The following is a 24,243-nucleotide window of genomic DNA, read 5'->3' on the forward strand; positions in this document are numbered from 1 at the left end:
CCGGATGCTTTTTTGATGGGATTTGAAGCCTTGCATGTGGGAGGAAATCTCTGCCTGAACTGGGAACATGGTTAACCTATATATGTCTAGCGGGGTAATGGGTTCTCGGGAGGAACCTATTACTCTTGTTTTGCTGAATTAACATGTTGTTGAGTTGCTTTCTAAATGCTTATGTTTATAACCCTCTATCTGTCCTGTTCATGGCTGTGCTCAGAGAAGCTTCTTTTGGTGGTGGGCAGTGGCTAATGCAGAATCCCTAATGTCCAAGTACTAAGAATAAGTGGCTAGTGCGAATTCACACCTAAATAGGACATCTACTGTCATTCTTTATACCAAGGCTCAGGGGGCATTCTGGAAAGGAGAGAAGGAAGAGGAGAGGATAATGAAAGAGTGCCAGATAGGCGGAAATCCCGTGAAACACTATCTTTTCTGAAAGTGTTGCTGTATGCAGAAACCCAAGGCAGCTGTGGTTGCCTGTATAAGACCCGCTCACAACTGTGTGCGTCAATATTCCATTATGGATGTAGAAAGGTATCATGAAGGTCTACTCTTTCCAGGAGTGCCACTGGCAATTAGTGTCTTCTGACAGAGAGAGAGGGAGAGGGAGAGGGAGAGAAGTGGGGGGAGAATAATTTTCTTCAGTGGTGTAGCTACTGAAAAGTTTCCCATGTTCCAGGGACTATCACCCCATCCATAGTTTTGCAAGCAATCTGGATTAAACTTGATTTACCATCTTCATCAAAAAACAAACAAATAAAAAAAAACAGACATAAAAGTAAGGAGATATGTGTAGAAGAAGAGGCAATTCAATTGGAGGAAATGAAAGTATAATGGTATATGTTAAAATGATTTTTAAAATACACTATATATACATATACATGTATAGAATTGTCAAAGGATATGTCAAAAGTGGCAACAAAAAAACACAACACTATCAAAAGCTGAAACTCTGCACTACTTAAGTGCAACAACTTTGTGTCATATTCAAGATGTTACTTCCAATATCCCTCAGCTCCTCTTGTCAGTTCCTTGGGATTCCCAAAACTGCCTTAACTCAGAGTTTGGAAAACATAGTACTATATATATATAATGTCTAAGAAGTTCTAAATTCTTAAGTCCAGTTCCCAGGAGGCTTCTAAAAATTTTAAGCACTGTGGACTAGGAATAGTCTCCCCAATAGTTATAATCCTTGCAGTGTTATGAGAGGTAGCTATGAGGTGGCCCGTGACTCACATTGTGCTCCCAAAGAATGTCATTTCTATAGAGTATAATTCAACAATGACAAATGTGGGTCAAAAGCTCTGCCATTTACTAACAGTATAATAACAATATACTTTTTCATGACTGACCTTGAACCAGGAACTGTACAATGTGTCTCTGCCGATGACCTAATTTAGTCTTTGTAATAACTTTGCTAGAGTTCCCTTAGCATTATTACTATTTTAATCATGTACAGTTCATCTTTAATAAAGAATGCTATTCCTAGAGATAGGAGGGAGAGGGAGAGAAGCCTTGGCAGGACAATGTGGCAGGTGATGTTAAGATTCCACGCTGTCCCTCTACAGGTTGTTATGAATGTTTTTAAGGGATGGATGTGTATTGGGCTTTCTATGTTTAGGTGGGCAATTACATCTTATCAATTGGGCCAAAAAAAAAAAAAAGAATGCTATTCCTTGAATAGTACTAGCTTATCATCTGATTGTGTGTGTGTGTGGGGGGGGTGTAAGTCAAAGGCCAACATCAAGTGTTCTATCCCTCTATACTTTATTTTTGAAACAAAGCCTCTCGGTGACTTGGGTTCTAAGATTCAGTAATACTGGCTGGCCAGCAAGAGTCTTACTGTATCAGTGTTGGGATTTCAGGTGTGTGCTGCCATACTTGGCTTTTCACATGCGTATGGGGGAGGGGCGAGTCAAAGTATGGTCCTCACACTTGTATGTTAAGTATTTTACCAACTGAGCAATATCTCCAGCCCCTGCATCTGATTGGTAAAGTATGTTTTATCAGTAAATTACAAAAAAAGAAAGATGGAATCATAACTTTTCAAAAGACAACTGGAGGTGTTTTGAGCTTCAGCAGAATGAGAACATGTCCTTGCCTTCCTATTTTAAAAGCTCTCTATAGTTTATAGTCACCTAGGGTAGAATGATGGCAACATCTGCTTGCTGCCAGCACCGGCTGTCCAATGAAGTCTACGACATCTACAAAGGGAATTTGTAATAAAAAGAAAATCAATGTATGCCATTTAACCTTCGACATTCTCATACCTGGTTTTAACGTTTTCACAGCCACTGGAGTGGTATTATTCCACAGACCTTCCCAAACTTCTCCAAACTGACCAGATCCCAGTCGCTTGAGAAGCTGTATGGAGTTGCGGTCTATCTCCCACTGGTCCACAGTTTTATATGACAAATCAAAAGGGGTTGGTACCTGAATCTGTTTCAGAGAAAAGGGAGAATACTTGTCAGAAATAAGATATGGTGCTAGCTTAGAGGACAAAGACACTTCCCATGAGAGTCTGATGACATAAGTTTGATTCCTGGAATCTATGTAACGTTAAGAGGAGAGCTATGCCTACACACAGCTGCCCTCTGACATCTATATGCACACTATTGTACTGAAGTGCATCTACAAACACTCATATATATAACATTTTGATTGAAAAGTAATCTTGACTTTTTAAGGAAAATGTTGATTTTAAATACCAAATATGATAAATTAAAATCTGTACTGTTAAGACGTTACACCAATGTGTGTGTTTCAGCTCTGCATCCTTCCACCCCACTAGCACTTGGAGTCATCTTCACAGGAGTCTGCAGAAACTTTTCTCTGCCTCCTCTCTTGCTGGATCCTCTCCGTGTGAAGCTGAACTAGGAAGGCCCCCTCCCTCCCAAGTCTTTCCTACATTCCTTGGCCATTGTACTTATTATATGCATTACATCTCTTTGCAAAATGAAAACAATTTTTGAATCATTTTTATAATTGCCCTTTTTTTTTCTATTCACCCATTTACCTCACTTAATAAGTAATTTTCGGGCATGTATTAGGTCCCATTCAGTAAATAAACCTGGCAAGGTCAGTTATATATCAGAGCACCGTAACAATTATTTGAATAGTCAACTTGATTGGACTGAGATACATGTAAGACAGTAGTAGTTCTTGATCTGTGAGTCAGACCCTGCTGGCCAACCTCTGACTCCAGAATATTTGCATTAATATTCATAACAGTAGCAGTGTTACAATTATGAAGTACAATGAAAATAATTTTATGGTTGGAGGTCACCACAACATGGGGAACTCTATTAAAGGGTCACAGAATTAGGAAGAATGAGAACTACTAACATAAGAGATTAGTTAAGCAAACTTCTAGGAACATCTCTGGTGTTATTTCCAGAGCTGAGTAAGCCACAAGAGCTCTGGTATCGTCAGTGCTTGGTGCTTTTGAATGATGATGGCCTTCTTTGGCATACTTAAAGGGGTCTATTGGATGGTAGTAGGATGTTTCCTTAGAGCTGTAGCTCTCATGTGGTTCCCTCCTGTATTCTCCATTTTGTATACTTCCTGTCTTCCATGAACCTGCTCAACCATAAGCACTTGCCACCATGATGCTCTGCCAACATGTGCAGACAAAATAAATCTTTCCTGCTAGGTTGCTTCTGTCTGTTTGATCACAGGAGCACTGTAGGTGGTAAAACTCATTATCAGGTTTACTGCACATATTATGTCCCTATTGCAGCTATCAACCTCTAATACAGTGGTTCTCAACCTTTCCCAATGCAATGCTGTAATGCTTTAATATAGTTCCTTATGTTGTAGTGAACCCCAACCATAAAATTATTTTTGTTGCTACATCATAACTGATGTTGTTACGGTTATGAATCACAATGTATGGATTGTAGCAGTGTTTTCCAGTGGTTTTAGGTGACAACCCCTTTAAAAAGGTTGTTCAGCCTGCCCCCCAAAAAGACTTATGACCCACAGGCTGAGAACCACTGATCTAATATAAGGGCACAAAATAGCTAAAGTAGTAAAGGAGTCAGTGTGTCTCCTATAAAATAAATAATAAAACCAACAAATTTCCTTTAAAAATGAACATGGGATAGTACTGACTAAATAGTTTCCCTATCCCTGCCCTAAGTAACCAAATGTTTGTGTTTTTCTATGAACTGACAGCAAATGAAAAATGCTTGAGTGTCTGAGAGGAAAGTGTTAATTTGAATGATAACTTGAACTCAGCTGAAATTCTTTCACCTTTAAGCATGGCTTCTCCAGCTTGACACACAGCCCATCACTTGTTGTGGTGTAGTAGTTCACAAATTCATTCAAGGTTGAAAATGTTTTTCTCCTGGTGAGGAAGAAGCCACCTTCATCCAACCTTCTTATCCTGTAGTGTTTCACAACACCTTCATCTAAAACTAGAACACAAAACAAATCCTGTCAATAAAGGCATCACTGAACCCAAACTTTGTGTGTGTGTGTGTGTTTGTGTGTGTGTGTGTGTGTCTGTGTGTCTGTGTGTGTGTGTCTGTGTGTGTGTGTCTGTGTGTGTGTGTCTGTGTGTGTGTCTCTGTGTGTGTGTGTGTGTGTGTTCAATTGTCATTGCATGGAATGAAATTTTCACAAAACTGGTATCTTTCAACTTTGTCACAGAATGTATGAAATTTACAAAGGAGAAACGCCCAAAATTTCTGGAGGGAAGCAGGGGCAATTGGAGATCAGACTGAAGGAAAGAGAGAACAAAAACTAAAATGTAAGAGTAAGGTAAAACACTCCAAGCTTGGAAGGCTAGTAAGAATCACTGAAGAGAACCATAAAACTAAATCAGTTGTTCTAGCAATGGAAGCAAGAAAATCTTGATCTGCTCAGAAATCACAGCATTCATAGATAACAGCACAAGGTGTTGAGAAAGGCTCAATCCATGCTGGTCTTTTACCCCAGGAAATCTAATAATGGGAAGAATGAAACAGAGGAATTCCACAGTGTCAGTGAGAGTCACTGTGTAAGCTCCCTTCTGTGTAGACTGATAACAGAAAGATCCAGCAGATGCAACAGGAGACGTTTTAGGGAGCCTTAAATGTGGCTTATATGTTCCTCTACAATATTGTTTAATCCACAGGCAAATTCTACAGCATCTGCAGGGACAATAACCCACATTACTTTGTGGTAGTCTGAATGACCAGGGAAATTTTGTTCTGTCATTGGCCACTAATCACTCTCTCTTGCTAATATTCCCTTTTACTCCAGAAAGTCCTTACTCTCCTGCCAAGGTGAGATTCAGCCGACTTCAAGCACAGCCTGATCTTGGGAATGCCAAGTCAGAGAGAGCTGTCTAGAAGCTTCAACTCTGAGACATATAAAGGAGTCCAGGAAGACAAAAACAATTTTACCATTACCATTTTTTTTTCTGGACTTGTTTTGGGGTTTGTTTTACTGATGGAGTTTTAAATTATTGATAGAAATTTCTAGCACGGAGGACATTTGCCTGAAAAGAGACACAACCCAGTGGAAAACAGTGTTGACTGAGGAAGTAAATCTTAGTCCTTGGGGTCAGCTACACATGACTATTTCATAACTGTAATTTAGAAGCTGTAATGAATTATAAGTATCTGATATTCAGGCTATCAGATAAGACCACCAAAGTGGTTGCAACACACAGGATGAGAACCACTGCTCTATATCAGCAGGTTTCAAATAGAAGATCCAATTGTCTAAATTGAGAATAAAGTTATAACATGATAAGGTAAAATATACTATGATAATAGGATAATCAGACATCGTCTAAATTTGAGTCAAACATACTTTCATTCCTCTTTTTAATACAAAACACAACTGGACAAGTAGCTCTCTTAAAGAGAGTATCATTTTCTTTAATTATAATTTTAAGTGTATAGTGTACATCCTTATACCCTGATCAGTCAAATTACTAATGTTACTGACTGACTCTTGGATCAAGGTTAATTGACCTGCATCACCATCTCCAAGCAAAAGGCTTTTATTATTATGGAAAACTTAGCTCATAATAGATTCCTATATCTGGATTAAAAGGCTAACAAAAAAAAATCGAAGAGAGCTGTAAACAATACCACGTCAATCCCAATTCATTTCTCCACAATGTAATAAAAACATACGAGAAGTGGAAGCAAAATATAAAGTGTAGCTGCAATTTATATAACTTATTGGCCTGAAAATTTAAGCTTTGCCATTTATCAAAAGGCAAAGTGCATCAATTATAGCTGGGATGTCTAGCAAGCCAATAGATCTGTAATTGGAAATGATGAAAAGCAATGCTTTTAATTCCCATTTTTAAATAAGATGGACCATCATCTCATGGCTCCAAATTGAAGTGGACTATGTGTACATTCAACACAAATTTGTGGATTTCTATTTAATGGGCCACAAAAGATTGAAAGGCTTCCAAGCAAGACTTTTAAATCAATAGAGGAAGAAAGAGTTAAAATACTCTACATTATTTCCTCAGTCAAGGAGGGAAATCACAATGATTGATAGAGCTGTGGCAATTTCTACTGATTATAAAGAAAGCTTAAGCAAATGTTTGCCAGATTTTTCTTAATACAGGCCTTAACACTTTAACATAACCAGGTACTAATATTTGGGAATTCAGGTAGAGTTTCAAAGTACAGTATGAATAATTTAATTTCATGCTATAGAGAATCACTTCAAAAGAGGGGAGATCCAGGCTATAATTTAGTACATGAATGAAATAAATCCCAATCCCCCTGGGCCTTGATGTCATCAACACTGAATTAAATGTAGACTTTAGCAAGCTCCAGCTTCCCAAATGTTTCTGCATTCATGTACAGGTTTTTCTGATGTCCATTGCTTTCTTTCCCTGGATTCTGAACTGTTGTTTTGTTTTTCCACGGTCTTTTCATGAAATCATACATTGAACATTTTGAACATCACTTAACTATTCTTTCCTGTGGATCACCAGCCTAGCAGCTGCCTCTCTCTCTAGAGCTCCACTTAAAACCATCAGCAAGCCTGTTCTGTGCACTCAAGCTCTTGGCTTCTAGCAGATAACATGCTTACATACACTGATAATAAAGATATCACTTGAAGGACATGGCCTGTGAACTTCCAATGCCTAGCACAGGGTGGGTTGAAGTGACAACTCTCACAAACATCTCTGAAATGAGCAACAAAAGTAATCAACCAGTGAATTAAAACTGAAACATAAGCTACTGAGGAGTCTGACGCAAACTTAAATGAGATAGTACACAAGCACTCTCAGAACATAAATAAACTTCCCTAGAATCTCATTCTGTGCGTGTGAGCATATGTCATCTGCATATGCGTGCAGACATACTTGCCAGTGTGTGCATGGGTGAGGGCAGAGGTCAGGGGTGTGGCTGCCTCTTTCCCTCTCCTTCCTGTTTTTGAGATGAAATTTCTCACTTCATTGAACCTAGAGTTCATTTTATTTTTGTTACACTGACCAAAGAGCACCAGGAACATAACAGTCCCACCCCACCACACACACACACCCACACACACACACACACACACACACACACACACACACACGCACGCACGCACACACACGCACGCACATGCACACGCACATGGAGAGAGAGAAAGAGATAGAGACAGAGAGACTGACAGAGACAGATAGACAGAAAGAGACCTCTGAGGTTACAGATATGTACTGCCATCCCAGGGCTTTATTTTTACATGAGTCCTAAGGATCAAAAGCTCTACCCTCCAACTTGTATAGTACTACACCATCTTTCCAACCCTAAAACCTTGTATTTAAACAGAAAGAAATCAGACTAATAAAATACTATTAAAGGGCAATTACATTAAGACAACATCTAACTTTTTGGTTTTTTAAAAAAAGTAGGAATATATAATTAATCAACTCCTTTGTAGTATCACGGGCCATATGACAAAGCAAATATGAACTCTTTATATTCAATCTGAACAAAACTGAAACACAGATATTATTCTAAAATTAGGCCATAGGAGTTACAGCAGGGAAATTCAACACCCTATAGTCAGGATGAAGGTATATTTGATATTATATGTATCCATGAGTTGTCAAATAGAATTAAATATATTTAAGTTATTTCTAAAAGTAATTTCAAATTCCTAAAATTCCCACAGTTCATAATTGTCATTCCAAATAGCAGGGAATTCAGGGGTCTTAAAACTGGGGAGAAATGACTTTTATATTCCTTTCATTTCCTTTGATTTGTTTTAAGGAACCAACCCTGCTCTAAATTCTGTAGCTTATAAATGGAGAACCATGCTCAAGCCATTGTCAGTGTGAGTTGCTGTAGGCTCACAGAATTAGGCACTTCAGTAGTTAAACTGCAAAATCATAAATAAGGCCAACTATAAAGCATAATGGAGCCATCCATCAAAAAGTCAGTAGCATCGTGACAGATGTGAGTGATTACAGATCCTGTGTTTACCTCTTTGTTCTAGTTTGTGCTATTTGACCTGGAGGGAAATGTTCACCTGTCAAGTGATCGAGCTACCAGAACATGTCTAAGAATTAGCATCTATTGAAAGATGTAAGTTGGCTTGTATAAGAAGTACCATAAAAGTTTGTTGACTGCTCAGAAAGTTCTATTTCTGAATCTAACTACTGTATGGACAATACCACAGACTACCTGACTGGTATGTTGGCCCTCAGCATAAACTAACTTGAGAATCTGGAGCAACAATGGGATCTCGATCATTTGCCACAGCCAGACACATTTATGTACAGTTGCTGACAGTTCCAGCTCAGTTGTATCCTGGCAAAAAGGGCTTGTTTCACCCAGTCTCAAACAGTAGAAGAGGGTGTTTTGGCTCGAAAAGAATGTTGTGAGATTATATAATTTAAATCTATCAAAGAAAAATCTGTCCCACTTCTGTCATACCGGTAACATGCTAATCAAACATGTCAAATAAGTACAAAAGTCAAGATATGCCAAAATTAGATGTTTTGAAAGATAGGAGCTCCAGAAACTAACCTCAGAACAGAACGTAATAGAGGCAGTCATTTCAATGAAAAATGACCAGCATAGTAAGCAGCCTCTTGTTTTAGGGATAAATAAATGGATGGTTAAGCAAATTCTTACTTTCCAGCATGTCTTCTGGCATTTGGCATCATGTAGGCACAGCCTTATTGCTTCTGATGATAATAATCAGTTCCCACACCGAGTAAAACAATATGACTCCCTTGATTGAGCCAAGGATTGAAAATTGAGAACTCTCGGCCCTAATCTTATTCTGCCCATGATTTGTTCTCTGACCTTAGGCAAAGAATTTCATTTCTGCTTCCTTATCTAGAAAATGAGAATAATGATCGTATCTCTATACCCCCTCAGGGATGTTTCTAGTGTCATTGTTCACAAGGAATGATAGATATTTGCAATGTGCAATGTGTGGGCACGACATTACAATATCAGTAATATCAAATAGCCTTGTCAGCAAATGAGAGACACTTCTGCAGCAACATTTTCTATTCCTTGAACAATGGTAGCTGGTTCCCAAACATAATTTAGTGGGAAAAAAATTGCTATTAATTCAAGGGGAGAGAACCTTGCACTTATAAACATCTTATTTTTCTTGACTTCAAAAGATTTGGTTATAACTTTTCAAATCTATGTCAAAGACTCTCCCTATAATGTTACCTTAGAACCTATGCTGAATTAGCTCTACTTCAATGAAAAAAAAGGGCTAATAATTGATTGATTATGATGGAAAAATTCAACATACAGTCATTACTTTTTCAGAGGACCTGAGTTTTGTTCCCAGCACCCATATTTGGTGACTGCCAAAACCTTGTAAATTCAGGTGGTCTGAAGCTCACTTCTAGCCTCCATGGACACCAAACAGATAGACAGACATAGACACATTGATAAAAAAATAAATCCAAATGTAAGAATCTCTTACATTTTATAGTGAATTCTGACTCTACAAAAACTAGACTAGGACTTGAGAAATAAAATATATCTGTCTTAAAATATTAAATGGTATCACTTAAAAGAATTGTTTTCTTTCCCAGGGCAAAAATAATATGAACTAAAACAAAAAGAAAACTGATATCTACCTTGTATCATTTATTTTGTAGGTTCCCCAAACCCCCTGTTCCCAGCCAGAAATTTTCAGTGTGCTGTCACTAGGTTCCACTGTTAAACTGTAGGTTAAATTAGGCAAAAATTCAGTACGAATGTATCTATGTTAGTTGACTCAAAAATCTTGGTAAGGAAGCTCACTAAGGACATACTTGTACAGAATGGGAATCTCAAGGACTACTCTGGGCTAGCCTTGCACAGGCTGCTACTGTTCTTCATAGGCAGCATAGCAAATAATCACTCATCTTTCTTTTTCATGCTGTGTATCAGAAATCATAATCCTGAGCCATTCAGCTGTTCAAGGCTTACTACACCTGGAAACTTGTCCTCAAGACCCATACAGAACAACCCCCTTACAGAAATAGGTCAATTTGCCCCTTCATTTTCAGGGTCAGATCAACTGACTCCTCTGTTTTAAGAATAGAGTGCAAGTTTTGTTACTTGTATGTCTGCTATCTAAAGTAAATGAGTATCTTTTTAATGACCAATGTGTGATTTTAACAATTACTACTTTCAATAAAACTTTATTGAAAATTATGTATTGCATACAATTTCATATGGCAATAGCTTTTGATGTGTTTGGTTTTGCAACAAAACCCTCCACAAAGCAACCGGATTCTTTATTCCTCTTAGCGTTCTGACCCTTCACTTGATATTCTGTCTACAATAAAACACCAGATATCAACATTCTTGCATTATAGCACCCCACTTTTCTGCAGAAAGTATTTTTTTACTAGGTTAAGATATAATAACCATTGATTCTCCTTTTCAAATACTAATATTACTCTATTTAGTTATGTCTCTGCCCTGAAACCATCAAGATTCTACATCACAAAATAAAGTAAAATTTTAAATAAATGCATGGGGGCTGGCATAATCTTTCAGTAGTGGAGTACCTGTCTCGTATGCATAAACCCTGGGTCAATCGCTGCTCACAAAATGAAAAAGAAACAAATAACATAATGAATATGTAAGTGGAGGAAGAAAATGGGACAAACAAAAAGAAAGTACCACAGTGATTCTGAGACTGAAGTCTATATGGCATCTTTAGATGTTCATTCTGATTGGTGAGACCTGGGTCAGAGATCTGACTTTGTTACTTTTCAGCAGCTTGCAATAAAGACAGAAATTCATTCAGCTACATGATCCCCTAAAGAGAAATATCAAAAATTAGTCGAATTTAGACATACACACACACACACACAGAGAGAGAGAGAGACAGAGAGAGACAGAGAAACAGAGAGACAGAGAGACAGAAACAGAGACAGACACAAAGACAGAAAGACCCACACCTAAATATTTATGATATTAAAATGAGAAATAAATTTCTCCTACAGATCATAAAGCAAACTTGAAAAATACAACAATCAATATCAGCAAAGACATTGTTAAGAGTAAATACAGCAATTCACTACAAATGGGAGGTTCTTATAAACTCTATTATTATGGACTAATTTGAAACCTGAAATCCAATAAAAGCTTGCATATGGGAAACTGAAACAACAGTTAATCACCCCAAAGAGGAAAAGCAATATGAGCAAAATATGCACTGCATCATTTTATAGGACGAAATGATTGTTAAATTGTAGCAAATCTGGGAATTGAGACTTAATTGTAGAAATTGAATAATTGTAAAATGTTACCTAGCAGGAGGGGGGAAGATATGTATTTACTGTAATAAGTGAAATAAATGGGATATACAATTAAGAGAAGATCATAATTACAAGCATAAGGATACAGCTGGCAGCTCACATGCTCCAGAACCTTTTGCTGATGACGGGATCCAGCTGAGGTTCCTTGCGGAAATCATAATTGCATATGGACAGAGATGATTAAATTTGCCAACATGAAGATTACCCTTTGATTGGCAAATGTGGGGGTGTTTTAGTACATCTGTTTGCATGTTGGCTATAGTAACAGTACACAGCTTTGAAAATAACAGCACACATGCAATGCTTCCAGTGTGGTTTTACTGTTTTTAGAGAAACAATGTAAAATGTTTCCCACTTAACGCTAGTATCTACACGTTTGGATCAAAATATTGTCTAGAATGGCACACAGTGTTCTTTATATGAAGAAACAATGAAACCCATCTTTCTCTCACATTTAAAGTCGTAATCCATTTTCTCCTCAAAAAGCACAATATGTCTCCTCTTCTGCCTCATCTCCTACAGAACCCCTGGCTAAAGTGATTTCTAAATTCTTATAATTATCTACCATGGCAGACCCAAAAAGAGCCAGTTATTGTTTCTTCTCTTTTGATTTTTTTCATATTTATCTATATTTTATATTGCTCCAACACTGTAACTTAAATTTATCCCGTTTTGCGAATCCTTGCACAAGTTAAACGATAAAACAGTCAAATACCAGAGCAGATTTACTTGTGTCAAGAATATTTTCTTCTGTGACCACAAGCACGTGTTAGCATGCTCAATAAATAGCTTTCTAATGAAGGAACTGAGCAATGAAATAACCTGTTTGTTTGTTTGTTTGTTTTAGGATTTCTGCTCATGGAAGTTTTGACACCCCAAGGTGAACTCTTAAAAGGACAAATTTAGCAAGAGATGCTTTGAAATTCCACTATGCTGTTAGAGAAGGGACATTGGAGAAACAGAACCTAATATGTGAACTGCAGAATTTTGTTGAATTGTGTTAATGTTTATTTAATTTTCAATAAAGGAGAAAATGCCTACATTTAAAGGAATACCTTCATTTTTCGAGTAATTTGTCAGTTGTTTGCAGAACTTGGATCCAAGTCTAACCCTGCAGCATGGCCTTTGAAGTTTAGCACAATAGGCAAAACCCCCCAACCATCCTCCACTCTGAATAGATTGAAGAACAGGTGATAATTTATTAACTTCCAGGAAGCATGTTACATGTTCCAAAGCTCTCTGAGGGACTTCAATTCTTCATCAGAACTCTCAGAAAACCTTCACCATGATGGGGAACTGAGGTTAATTCTTACTTGTCCTTAGAACTCAGATCATTGTTACTTTCTTTCCTCACCATGTTTCATTTAAGCAAAATGAACATAAAAATGCTGGAGGAAGTGTAATGCATAGTGATAAAAAATGCCTTGAATCACATTTGATCTCATTAATAAATGTTTCTATCTATTGGGGTTTAGATACGGAAGTGTCCCCCAGAGGCTTATGTGTTAAATGATTGATTCCTGGAAAGGCAGTATACAGGGATGGTGAAACTGAGTGTCAACAAGTCCTAAAAGCCCAATCATCATCAGTGGATTAGTCCTTGATGAGGTATAGAGAGTGGATGACCAGTTAGACAGAATAAGTCACAGAAGGTAAGACTTTGAAGGATGTGTTCTGTCCCAGACCCCTTCCTTTTCACTCTTGGAGATTCCTGAGACACAGCTGAGGTGGACAGCTTTGTCTCTCCTGCCTTTGTACACCCTGTGTTGCCTCAGCACAGCTGGACTGAAAACTTTGAGACGATGAGCCAGAACAACCCTGTCGCCCATTATGCTGTGTTTATTGTGTGCTTTATCATACAGGAGAAGAGCTAATATCCTTTTGAATGATTCATTTTGCATTATAGCTCATTTACTTTCATACTAGAATATTGTCTCCTATTTTCAACCTTGAATTTTCTCCAGTAAAGGTAACTCTTGGTAATTTCCCAATTATTCATTCATATTTCTAAAACCACATGCTTTAATACCCAGAAATGTCATCATATTAAATGAAGCCTCAAGCAAAAATAAAGTCCTGCATTTTTCCAGATATATATATATATATATATATATATATATATATATATATCACTAGAAAGATTTATTTCACGTGTAAACTTAATGAACTAAAGAACTCTCGGAGAATCTGTAAAATTATTACTTATAACCTATTTGGTATATAGAGTCTTTAACAATAGAATTTTTGGTGCATAGAGCCAAACTGAAGGAAGCTAAGGCACTGGACCCCTTGGAAGATGTACTGAATCCAGATCTCTTCAGTGTTGTCTTTGCGTCTCAGACACTATTTTTAAAAAAAGAGCTTTGTTCTAGCACATGTTCTTCCACAATGATGGTTTGCCATGTAAAAGAACCAAAAACAATGAAGTCAGGCATCCAAGCACTGAAATGCATGAAACCATAAGACAAAACTAAAACTAACTTCTTTTAAGTTGAACTTTCTCCAGTGTTTTACGACAAAGACAGAAATGTAATTCATGCAGACAGCAAATTCCTTGCTTCAATATCCAGGATAGGTAAATATTAATGGTTTGGTTTAAAACCAGACAGTGAGACTGACATCCACAGTATTAATCCACACCATTTTATCCTATTGAGAATGAGTAAGGATTTAAATGTTGCTATCTTATATGGCTACTCAAAACCCAAGACAATTAACTTTCCAGCTATAAGTCCTGCTTAAGAATGAGATGGTGTAGCTGGGTCCTCAGATAGTACTATGCTCAATTTTCTGAGGAACCTCCAGACTGGTTTCCAGAGTGGTTGTACCCACTTGCAATCTCACCAACAACAAAGGAGTATTCCTCTTTCTCTACTTCCTCCCTAGCATCTGTTGTCTCCTGAGTTTTTTATCTTAGCCCTTCTGACTGGTGTGGGTGGAATCTCAGGGTTGCTTTGGTTTGCATTTCCCTGATGACTAAGGATGTTGAACATTTCTTTAGGTACTTCTCAGCCATTCTATATTCATCAGGTGAGAATTCTTTGTTTAGCTCTGTACCCCATTTTAATAGGGTTATTTGATTCTCTGGAGTCTAACTTCTTGAGTTCTTTGTATATATTGGATATTAGCCCTCCACTCCCTACCCAAAAAAATACTCCAATATATAACAAAGACACGTGCTTCACTATGTTCATAGCAGCCCTATTTATAATAGCCAGATGCTGGGAACAACCTAGATGTCCTTCAACAGAAGAATGGATACAGAAAATGTGGTATATCCGCACAATGGAGTACTACTCAGCTATCAAAAACCTCGTGAAATTCATAGACAAATGGATGGAACTAGAAAATATCACTGAATGAGGTGACCCAATCATAAAAAAAAACCACTATGCATTCACTGATAAGTGGATATTAGCCCAAAAGCTCAGATTACCCAAGATACAATCCACAAACCATAAGAAGGATGATCAAAATGCAGATGCTTCTGTCCTTAAAAGCAGAACAAAAATATTTGTAGGAGGAGATATGGAAGCAACGTTTGGAGCAGAGACTGAAGGAATGGCCATTCAGAGCCTACCCCACCTGGGGATCCTGCCCATATACATACAGCCAACAACCCATACAATATTGCCAAAAAGTGCATGATGGCAGGAACCTGATTGATTAGCTGTCTTCTGAAAGGATGTCAGAGCATGACAAATACAGAGGTGAATGCTTGCAGCCAACCATTAAACTGAGTATGAGGTCCCCATTGGAGGAGTTAGAGAAAGGATTGAAGGAGCTAAAGGGGTTTGCAACCCCATAAGAACAATAATACCAATCAACCAGAGCTCCCAGGGACGTAACCACCATCCAAAGAGTACACATGGACAGACCCATGGCTCCAGCTGCATATGTAATAGAGGATGGCCTTGTTGGGCACCAGAGGTAGGAGAAGTCCTTGGTCCTGCCAAGGCTGGACTCCCCCTCAACCCCCGTTTTGGGGTAATGTCAGGGCTGGGAGATGGGAAGGGGTGAGTGGTTTGGTGGGGGAAAGGGGATAACAACTGAAATGTAAATAAAAATATCCAATAAAAAAGAAAAATTTAATTAAGTAATTAATTAATTAAAAATCAAAAAAAAGAATGAGATGGTGGTAAGTTTAATTTCTACCACTGATATTCCTTAGAGGAAAAGGAGGGGTACCTGCTCAGCCCTCTGGAGAACATTTTAGCAATCTTTAGGTCCTCCTCTTTATTTAACATCTTGAGCTCCAGAAAAGCTGCCCTCATTCATCTTCTCTCTCTCTCTTCAGGGACTTCAAATATAACAGGTAAATATTTAATTCAAAAAAATCAACTAAAAAGATAGCTTACAGAATGGAAAAAATCCCAGTCAACTGCACATCTGACAAAATTAATATTGTGTTTGTGTTTGTGTGTGTGTGTGTGTGTGTGTGTGTACCAAAAAGCACATAACCCAGCCATTAAATGAACAAGTGAAATGAACGAATAGTTCTCAAAAGATGAATGACAAATGTCCAACAAACAGTAAAAAGAATATTCACCAGCCACCAGAAAAATATAAACAAAAACTACATTGAGATTCCATTTTACTCACTCAGAATGGCTATTATTCAGAAAACAAGTAAGAGCAAATGCTAGTCAACATAGAGGTAAAGGGGCACATGCAATGCTGGTAGTAATGTAAACTCAGCCAGCCCCTGTGGGGAGAGGGCATGCAAATGGGACTAAGATCTGACCCAAAATATCATTCCTGAGTAATTTACCCTAAGGTCAGTAAGTCAACATACTTCAAAGACTCTTGCACATAGAATGTTTACTACAGTTCTACTTAAATTAAACAATCAACTGTGTCTGTCAATGGAGATAAGGGTAGTAAAGAAAATGTAGTGTCTGTAAGAGAATTTTATTAAGCTTAAGAGAAGAAAGTTGTGCTGGATTTAGGAAAACAGAGCAAACCATAGATTGTCAATGTTAAATGAATGAAGTCAGACTTAAAGAGACAGATGTCATATGTCTTTCTCATTGTTCATTCCATATTTTAAATAAATACATAAAACCACACATGTATACATGGCATGAAAGCAGAAATTAACATATCTAGAGGAACGAATGTGATTGGCTGCATTGGGGCGAGAAGAGAAGGGTGGCAGTCTAGATAGGAACATGGTCAAGCTACTTTATATATTTCTGTGAAAACATCCTTTTGAAATTCATTCTATGTGACCCTGTGATGGTTTGTATATACTCAGCCCAGGGAGTGGCACTATTAGACAATGTGGCCCTGTTAGGGTAGGCACGGCACTATGGGTGTGGGCTTTAATACCCTCATCCTAGCTGCCTGGAAGTTTGTATTCTGCTAGCAACCTTCAAATGAAAATTTAGAAATTCTCAGCTATTCCTGCACCATGCCTGCTTAGATGTTGCCATGTCCCTGCCTTGATGATGATGGACTGAACCTCTGAACCTGTAAGCCAGCCTCAATGAAATGTTCTTTATAAGAGTTGCCTTGGTCATGGTGTCTTATCACAGCAGTAAAACCCTGAGACGGAACTTATACCAACAAAAATGTATTCATATTTTCTCATTCTCCAACATTTCTAATTTCCTCTTAGCTGGAATTCCACATGATCATCAAAACAAAAAACAAAAAACAACAAAAAACAAAAAACAAAAAACCCAAGACATTGATCTAGGGATCAATGCTAAAGCTAGAGACAAGGAATCGTCTTTGATTCTTGTCTCTTCCTGACTTTTTAACTCAGTGGGCACTATGTTCCCTCCATCCATGTTTCCCATTGTCACTATCTTGCTGAGAGCTCATCAGTGCTTTGTCCCTGGTTCTCTCAGTAAAGTCAAATGCAAGTTATCTCCAGTCTTGTTGTCCATCGTCCATCAACAACATGATTGTCTTTACAAAATGGAAATATTAACTGTTTTGCTCTCCTTGATAATGCTCAAAGACTTCCCCCACTGTCTGAAGTTCAGACTCCCTAAGAGTATTATGCTCTGTACTTTCTCTTCATGGTTTGTTTACTTATAATTCCAGAAGGTAATATTGGGTTTCATACCCCTGTTTATTTGCATAAACTATTAGTTACAATGAGAATGCCTTTTATTTATATATTATATATTAACTAATTTTTCAAGGCTAGGCCCAGGGTCCCTTCCTTCCTTAAGCTTTCTACTAGCTGAATTAAACAGAGTGTCTCCCTTGACCCTGAGTCTCCCACTGCATACCAGCCTACAGGTCCTAGAGGTTATACATTCCAGTGTTACTATTATTATCATTGTACCTGTCCTTTAACACTCAGCCATTTGATTGTGAAGATAATAACTTCATTGCTTTATAAGTCTAGTAACAAGCACAAAACTGTCTCGTCACTGTCACAATTACTGTTTATTGGTCTTTTATTATATATCAAATTTGGTGCTAGGAGCTTTATATACATGATTTCAATGAACCCGCCCTGATGTGGAAAAATGAAGCTAAATTATCTGAGTTGCTCAAGGGCACTCAGGAATTATGTGCCAGAGGTGAAATTGAAGTCCAGATAGGTTACAATTGGTTGATGTCTTAAGCCTTGCATCTTTTTAGACCAACCAGAGTTCTTGGAAGGATGCTTCTGGCCCAGACTCACAAGGACCAAAATTACAGGGAAGTATACAACACCTGGGAACTTAAGCCATCGCTCTAAACTTCAGATATACTTTTTTCAGTGATTTTTTTTCAGTTACAGCATTTGTCTAATATAAAAAACTTCCCAAGATATCTAAACAACATTTAAAAGTCAATCAAATTAAGCTGAGAATTGATGGAGTTTAAGTTACCTTATACATTTGACACAGTGTGTAAACAAATGAATTCTCAGTACACCTGAGGAAGAGACAGGTGAAGAAATGATGAATCTGGAAAAGACTCAAGTGACCTCTTATTTTTTATTATTCTTTATTCCCTTCAGTCCCAATGGAAAGACCTTATTACCCATTTCATTGTCATCTCAGATAAAGTCTAATTGGCTAACATATAGATTGTTGAGTCAGACTCCAAATCATATGGTCAACTCCCAACCCTCCTGTGAATGTGCTGAGGACCAGTAAATGCTTTTAGTCTATATTTTGAAGAAAGTTATTTTAGTGTGCTGACTCTGACTCAGAGGTGATCTAGAGATCTTCATTGGGAACATTTCTTATATTGTGGTTAAGAAAACTTTGGTAAACTCATTCATGAGGATTTATGAGTGGAACACTACTTAGCGATGGTAGGGAATTCTTCCTGTCTTTTCCTTGTGAGGTAGCATAGGGTAAGGAAGAGCCTGGGCTTGGTATCCATAGGGTTGGGGTAGAAGCTACCTTCTCTAAAAGCTTGGGAAGCACTTTATTCATGTCCTCTAACTTCCATTTCCTCCTCTGCAAGACCGTTGTGACCATTATAATGACACTTAAATTTGAGCATTTTTCAGTGCATATTAGCCACTATAGTGTTTCCAAAACCACAGGTAGCTGACACCACTTGAGCTGCCCCTTGAGCAAACAGTCAAATCGCTTCTCCTCAAGGCCATTCCAGAAGAGTGGAGAGGGCTAGAAGAGAAACATTGATAAAACAGGCTTGCTGCTATGTTTATATTTAAAGAATGACAGATGGAATCTCTACCTAACATTAAATCTGACTCTACTTTTCATCTTTTCTTTTATTTTAAGGTGGAATAAGCATCATAGAAAGCTCTGAGCCCAACTGCCTGCTTATATATAACCCTCAGTTTCTTTTCTTTCTGCTGTGTGACCTTAGACAAGCTACTTCCAGTTCTCCATTTCTGGGGTTTCTTCACATGTGAATTTGTAACTAAGTGCACTTCCCAGAGCTAACTGTGTCAAGACATAAAATACTCAATATCTGTCTGTGGTGGCCTAACTACCATGTAGATAACTACTGGGAAAGGGGACACTGCTCATGGGAGGATGCAGCAGACGTCACCATGACCAGATCTTCCAACCAAGAGGATTGGATCCCACAGTTCTGCTTTCCAATGTCTTCCAAAACCCCACCGTAAAGGAGCAGCCTCTATTTCTACTCTAACTCTGTATGATGTAGAGAAAACTACCTTCCTTGACTTTGATGATTTTCTTACTTAGCTAAAGGCCAGAGTAGCTCAATAGATAGGTGCCTTTCCTACATGAACGCATCTGTTCTATTCCGTTTGCATCTCACCTCTATTGCCAACTGGGGTATAGGTTCATGAGTCAGGGACTGTCTTGTTTTCTGTTACAGCTCAACCCTCTGATGACTTACAGGGACATAAAAGGCACTAAACACATATCTGATGAATGAGACACACGTTCTTTAAAGCTAGAATCATCTAAGGAGCAGGCTTACAGTGGAGATGCAGAAAACGCCTCTCAAATAGTTACGTAAAAATGGAAGTATAAGTTTTGCTTATTTGTTTTTTTCTTATATCTTTGCCTTCTCCATGTTTCAGTTTTCATCAGTTTCTTTTTGTTTTGGTTTTGTTTGGTTGGTTGGTTTTTTTGTTTTTGGTTTTTGGTTTTCTGTTTTTTGTTTTGTTTTGTTTTGTTTTGTTTTTTGTGAATACTTGCAGGTGTTAAGGAGATAACTCTGCAAGAAGAGGGGACAAAAAGGAAGTCCCTACCCTGCTAAACAGTCAGGAAAGTAAATTTAGCCTCTGTCAGGAATGGGCTTTTAAGGCAGCAAAAGGATTTCTAAGAGTCTAGTTCCTGTGCCAAAGTTTCTGATAAATGAATGCAAAACATGTTTTTAAATGTATTAGACATTTCTTTCTGATTGATGGGATATTAATAAATAGCTATAAATTATCTACTATGCATGTATCACTTTAAACACACAGTTTAAAATTAGAACTACCATATTATTAAGTTAGATTATATTTATTTAGTTTGCTTTTTATATAATGAACACATTTTGCATGGCAATCACTGGATAGAAACCAGACACCATAAGAAAATTTAAACCTCTGTCAGTCTTTCAAAATAAATAAAAATAGCATTGTTGCCAACCAGGTGTTTTCATTCACAGCACACATTTTTAGAAATGCTTTTCCAATAAAATCAGATGTTAACCTCCCTATAAACCACTGAGTCTTGAAGACTGAAAATACAAATAAATTACTTAATGAAAAGAAAATATGCATGAGGATGGGTGGCAGTTTATGTACTGGAGTAACAGCAACTTTTCAATAACTACACAATGGAAGAAAATAACACTAAATTTGCTGGGTCATACATGCACAAAAAAGGAGAAAGTAGTAAGGGACTAATGGAAGTGACCCAAAGGAAAAGTGGGGAATGGGAGAGACTGATGGAGATGAAGGCAGCATATACATTTATGAAAACTAAATGAAAAATTAACTAAGTTAAACATCATGTTTAACAATTTTGTAATTTTGATATTACTTTGATATACTTTATATCATCTTACAGCTGTATATGTTGATCTTCTTTCTCCTTCTAAAATTAAAGATAGCGTTTCAGGTGAGAAGTAAAAATAAAAGACAATAAAATATTTCTGTTTTCTTGCTTCATAGGATGTTATTTCCTGATATACCACAAGAGGGAGGATGTAGTTAAAAGCTGGCCAGTGGTCAAGTTTCTGAGGGGATTGAGGAAGCTTGCATAGTTTGGGGATTTTCTTTGTAATTCTTTCTTTCTGTTTAAGGAAGCATTCTCATAGACTGCATACAGAATACAAGAGTAACTAGGTGCTGGTGGCTGTCAGCTCAGCTTGACTTCTTCTTCCTTCCCTTTGCCTTTCTGCCATCTACAGCTCGAAACTTTTGATCCTCCATCTTTTTTCTCCAGTATGAGATCATTGAGCTTACACTGTGATGCAAGCCTCCAAACTAAGAAAACTGTTGGCTTCAATTGGTTCTCCCTATTTACACATATAGGCCATACAGAATTTATCCCTGCCACATTTATAATATGCACAATGCAATGTCTTTGTTATTTATTCAGATGTGTTGGTGATAATGGATAAACAACATACAGATTTATATCTTCTTATTTGAGAGTTCAAAAGTGGACTGCAGAAAGTATTTCCCCACTCTCAGTTAAGTCACATGATATATGTTTCAAAAGTAAAGAAGTTATTAAGAATGAATATTATTTGAACAGAAAAATAACTTTGTTTTTGGTTTGGGTCTTGGGGTTTTGTTTGTTTATTTGTTTTTACTTTGTTTCTTTTTGTTTGTTTGTTTGTTTGTTTTTCTTTTAGGACAGGTTCTCTTTACAAAACCCTGGCTATCCTGGAACTCCCTATGAATACCAGGCTGGCCTCAAACTCACAGAGATCCACCTGCCTAGTCCTATACATTTTGTTCAAAGAAAGGAAAAGCAATCATTATGAAGACAAGGCTAGAAAATCTAATTGCAGTAGATGGTATAACTCTCACAGGAAGCACAGGAGGATTTAAGGTCGTATCAAAGACTACACTAGAATTATAAGTACTGTTTAATATGTGCAATGTTCTTGTCCATCAGAGAAATGCAAACCAAAACTACTGTGAGATTCCATCTTAACCTGGTCGGAATGGCTACAACCCAGAAAAAAGATAATAACAAATGGCGAGGAGTATTCAGAAAAAAAAAAAGAAAAGAAAATCCTTATTTGCTGTTGCTGGGAGTGTAACATAGTACAGATCCTATGGTAATAAGTATGGAGGATTGTCAGAAAATGAGAAGTATAACGACTCTACAACACAGCTATCCCACTCTAGGACATAGACTCAAGACTCAGCTTTACCATGGGGATACCAACATATCAATATCTATTGCTGTATTTTTCATGATAGCAAAGAAGTAGAACTAGCCTACATGTATCTAAACAGATGAATGGATAATGAAAATGAAGTATAGGACAAGAGAATTTTATTTAGCTAAAGAAAAAATGAAATTTGGATGGATCTGTGAGGTATTCTATTTAGCAATGTGTGTCAGACTGGGACACACAGTAATCACGTGTTCTTGTTCACAGGCAAATTCTAATTTAAAATGTCCATATTCATGTGCATTGTGTGGGGTATGATCACAGGCTATGAAATAAAAAGAGGGATATGGAGGTGGGAAGAGATAAAGACAGGGAGGCATCAAAGCCAAGAGATACAGAAGCAGGGAGGAGACTTGCTAGAAACGTATGAGGACAGGAAGGATGAAAATGGTACTGGTGAGATGACTCAGCAGTTCAGAGCACTGACTGCTCTTCCAGAGGACCTGGGTTCAATTCCCAGCACCCACATGGCAGCCTACAACTGTCTGCAATTCCAGTTTCAGGGAACATGACACCTCCCAGAGACATACATGCTGGCAAAACAGAAATGCACATAAAAGAAAAAGAAAATTTAAGTCAGAGATTTATTGCTTTAAGTGAGGCCATGTAAAGCTAAAAGGGCAAGATTAATTATTGATTATTAATATCATTTCTTTGTCCTTTTTTCTCTGTCAAAACATTCCTATATACTCCTCTTTGCTCACTTTCAAGTTAATGACCTCTTTTTTCATTAATAGTTGTAATATACATATACACATATTTCTTAGTGAAAGTTTGAGGCTTTGTGATCTTCCCCCATTCATCTTGATAATATATATTGTTCAGCTTCGTGTTTAGTTAGTCATGATGGTGAGGCTTTATGGGTATAACTTCTGCTATTACTAGGAGACACAATCTCACATCGAACTCCCTGATCCTCTGGTTCTTACAATCTTTCCCCCCTTTTCAAATGTTCCTGTGCCTTGAACACTGGAATTGTTTTGTGAATTCCTCTGTTGGGACTGGGCTACACAACTGTGCATTTTGATTAATTGTGTTTTTTCTGTAATGGCCTCCATCTATTACCTTAATGAAGGGTAAGGACTACTACACTTATCCCTGAACACAAAAACAAATATTTAGAGAATAGTTTGGGACTATCAGGTTTGGTATTCTCAGATAATTTTAATAAGATTTGTCTATCTGGTACAGAGCAAATTTCTATACAGTGATTTAAATATACATAAGTGCTAATCTGTGGTTAATATAAGAGTGTTGGCTAATCATGTTTTAGAACATAAGTTGGAAAATTGTGTTGTAAGTAGCCAGAATCTCAGGCAACTGTAAGTAAAATTATCTGAAATTAGGCAGGAACAACATAGACACCAGTTTCTCATTCTCTCTCCATTGGATGAGTGGGCAGTTTTCACATGGGTATATGCAGCAGAGCATAAGCACCCAGCCTCTAATCACACTCCTTAAATGCCTAGCAACCCTTACTTTGCTAGGTGGCTGGGTCTTCCACTTCACTAGCATGATCGCTAACAATAGGAGGAGCTGGTGGCAGGGTATATAGGATCAAAACACATTGCATGAAAGTCTTAAACTAATGAAAAATTTACAAAGAAACAATTCAGTTCTTCACAACAGATATGACCTGAAGGTTTGCTTGTTCTAAAACAAAAATTCATACATTGAGGCTGCAAGTACTTAAAAGA

At 37.5% G+C, this 24,243-nt stretch overlaps 1 protein-coding gene across 1 annotated transcript in view; it reads right to left on the reverse strand.

The window, feature by feature from the left end:
- The window catches only part of Frk (fyn related Src family tyrosine kinase), a 97,018-nt gene that overhangs the window by 17,785 nt on the left and 54,990 nt on the right, over positions 1 to 24,243 (reverse strand). The window contains exons 3-4 of the mRNA XM_032888839.1: positions 4,252 to 4,415; positions 2,268 to 2,436 (exon numbers count right to left, since the gene is read on the reverse strand). Coding sequence (XP_032744730.1) covers positions 2,268 to 2,436; positions 4,252 to 4,415 — 333 coding nt within the window. The remainder of the gene's footprint in view (positions 1 to 2,267; positions 2,437 to 4,251; positions 4,416 to 24,243) is intronic.

This window comes from Rattus rattus, chromosome 18 (genome assembly GCF_011064425.1).
Source record: "Rattus rattus isolate New Zealand chromosome 18, Rrattus_CSIRO_v1, whole genome shotgun sequence".
In the NCBI taxonomy this organism is placed as follows: Eukaryota; Metazoa; Chordata; class Mammalia; order Rodentia; family Muridae; genus Rattus; species Rattus rattus.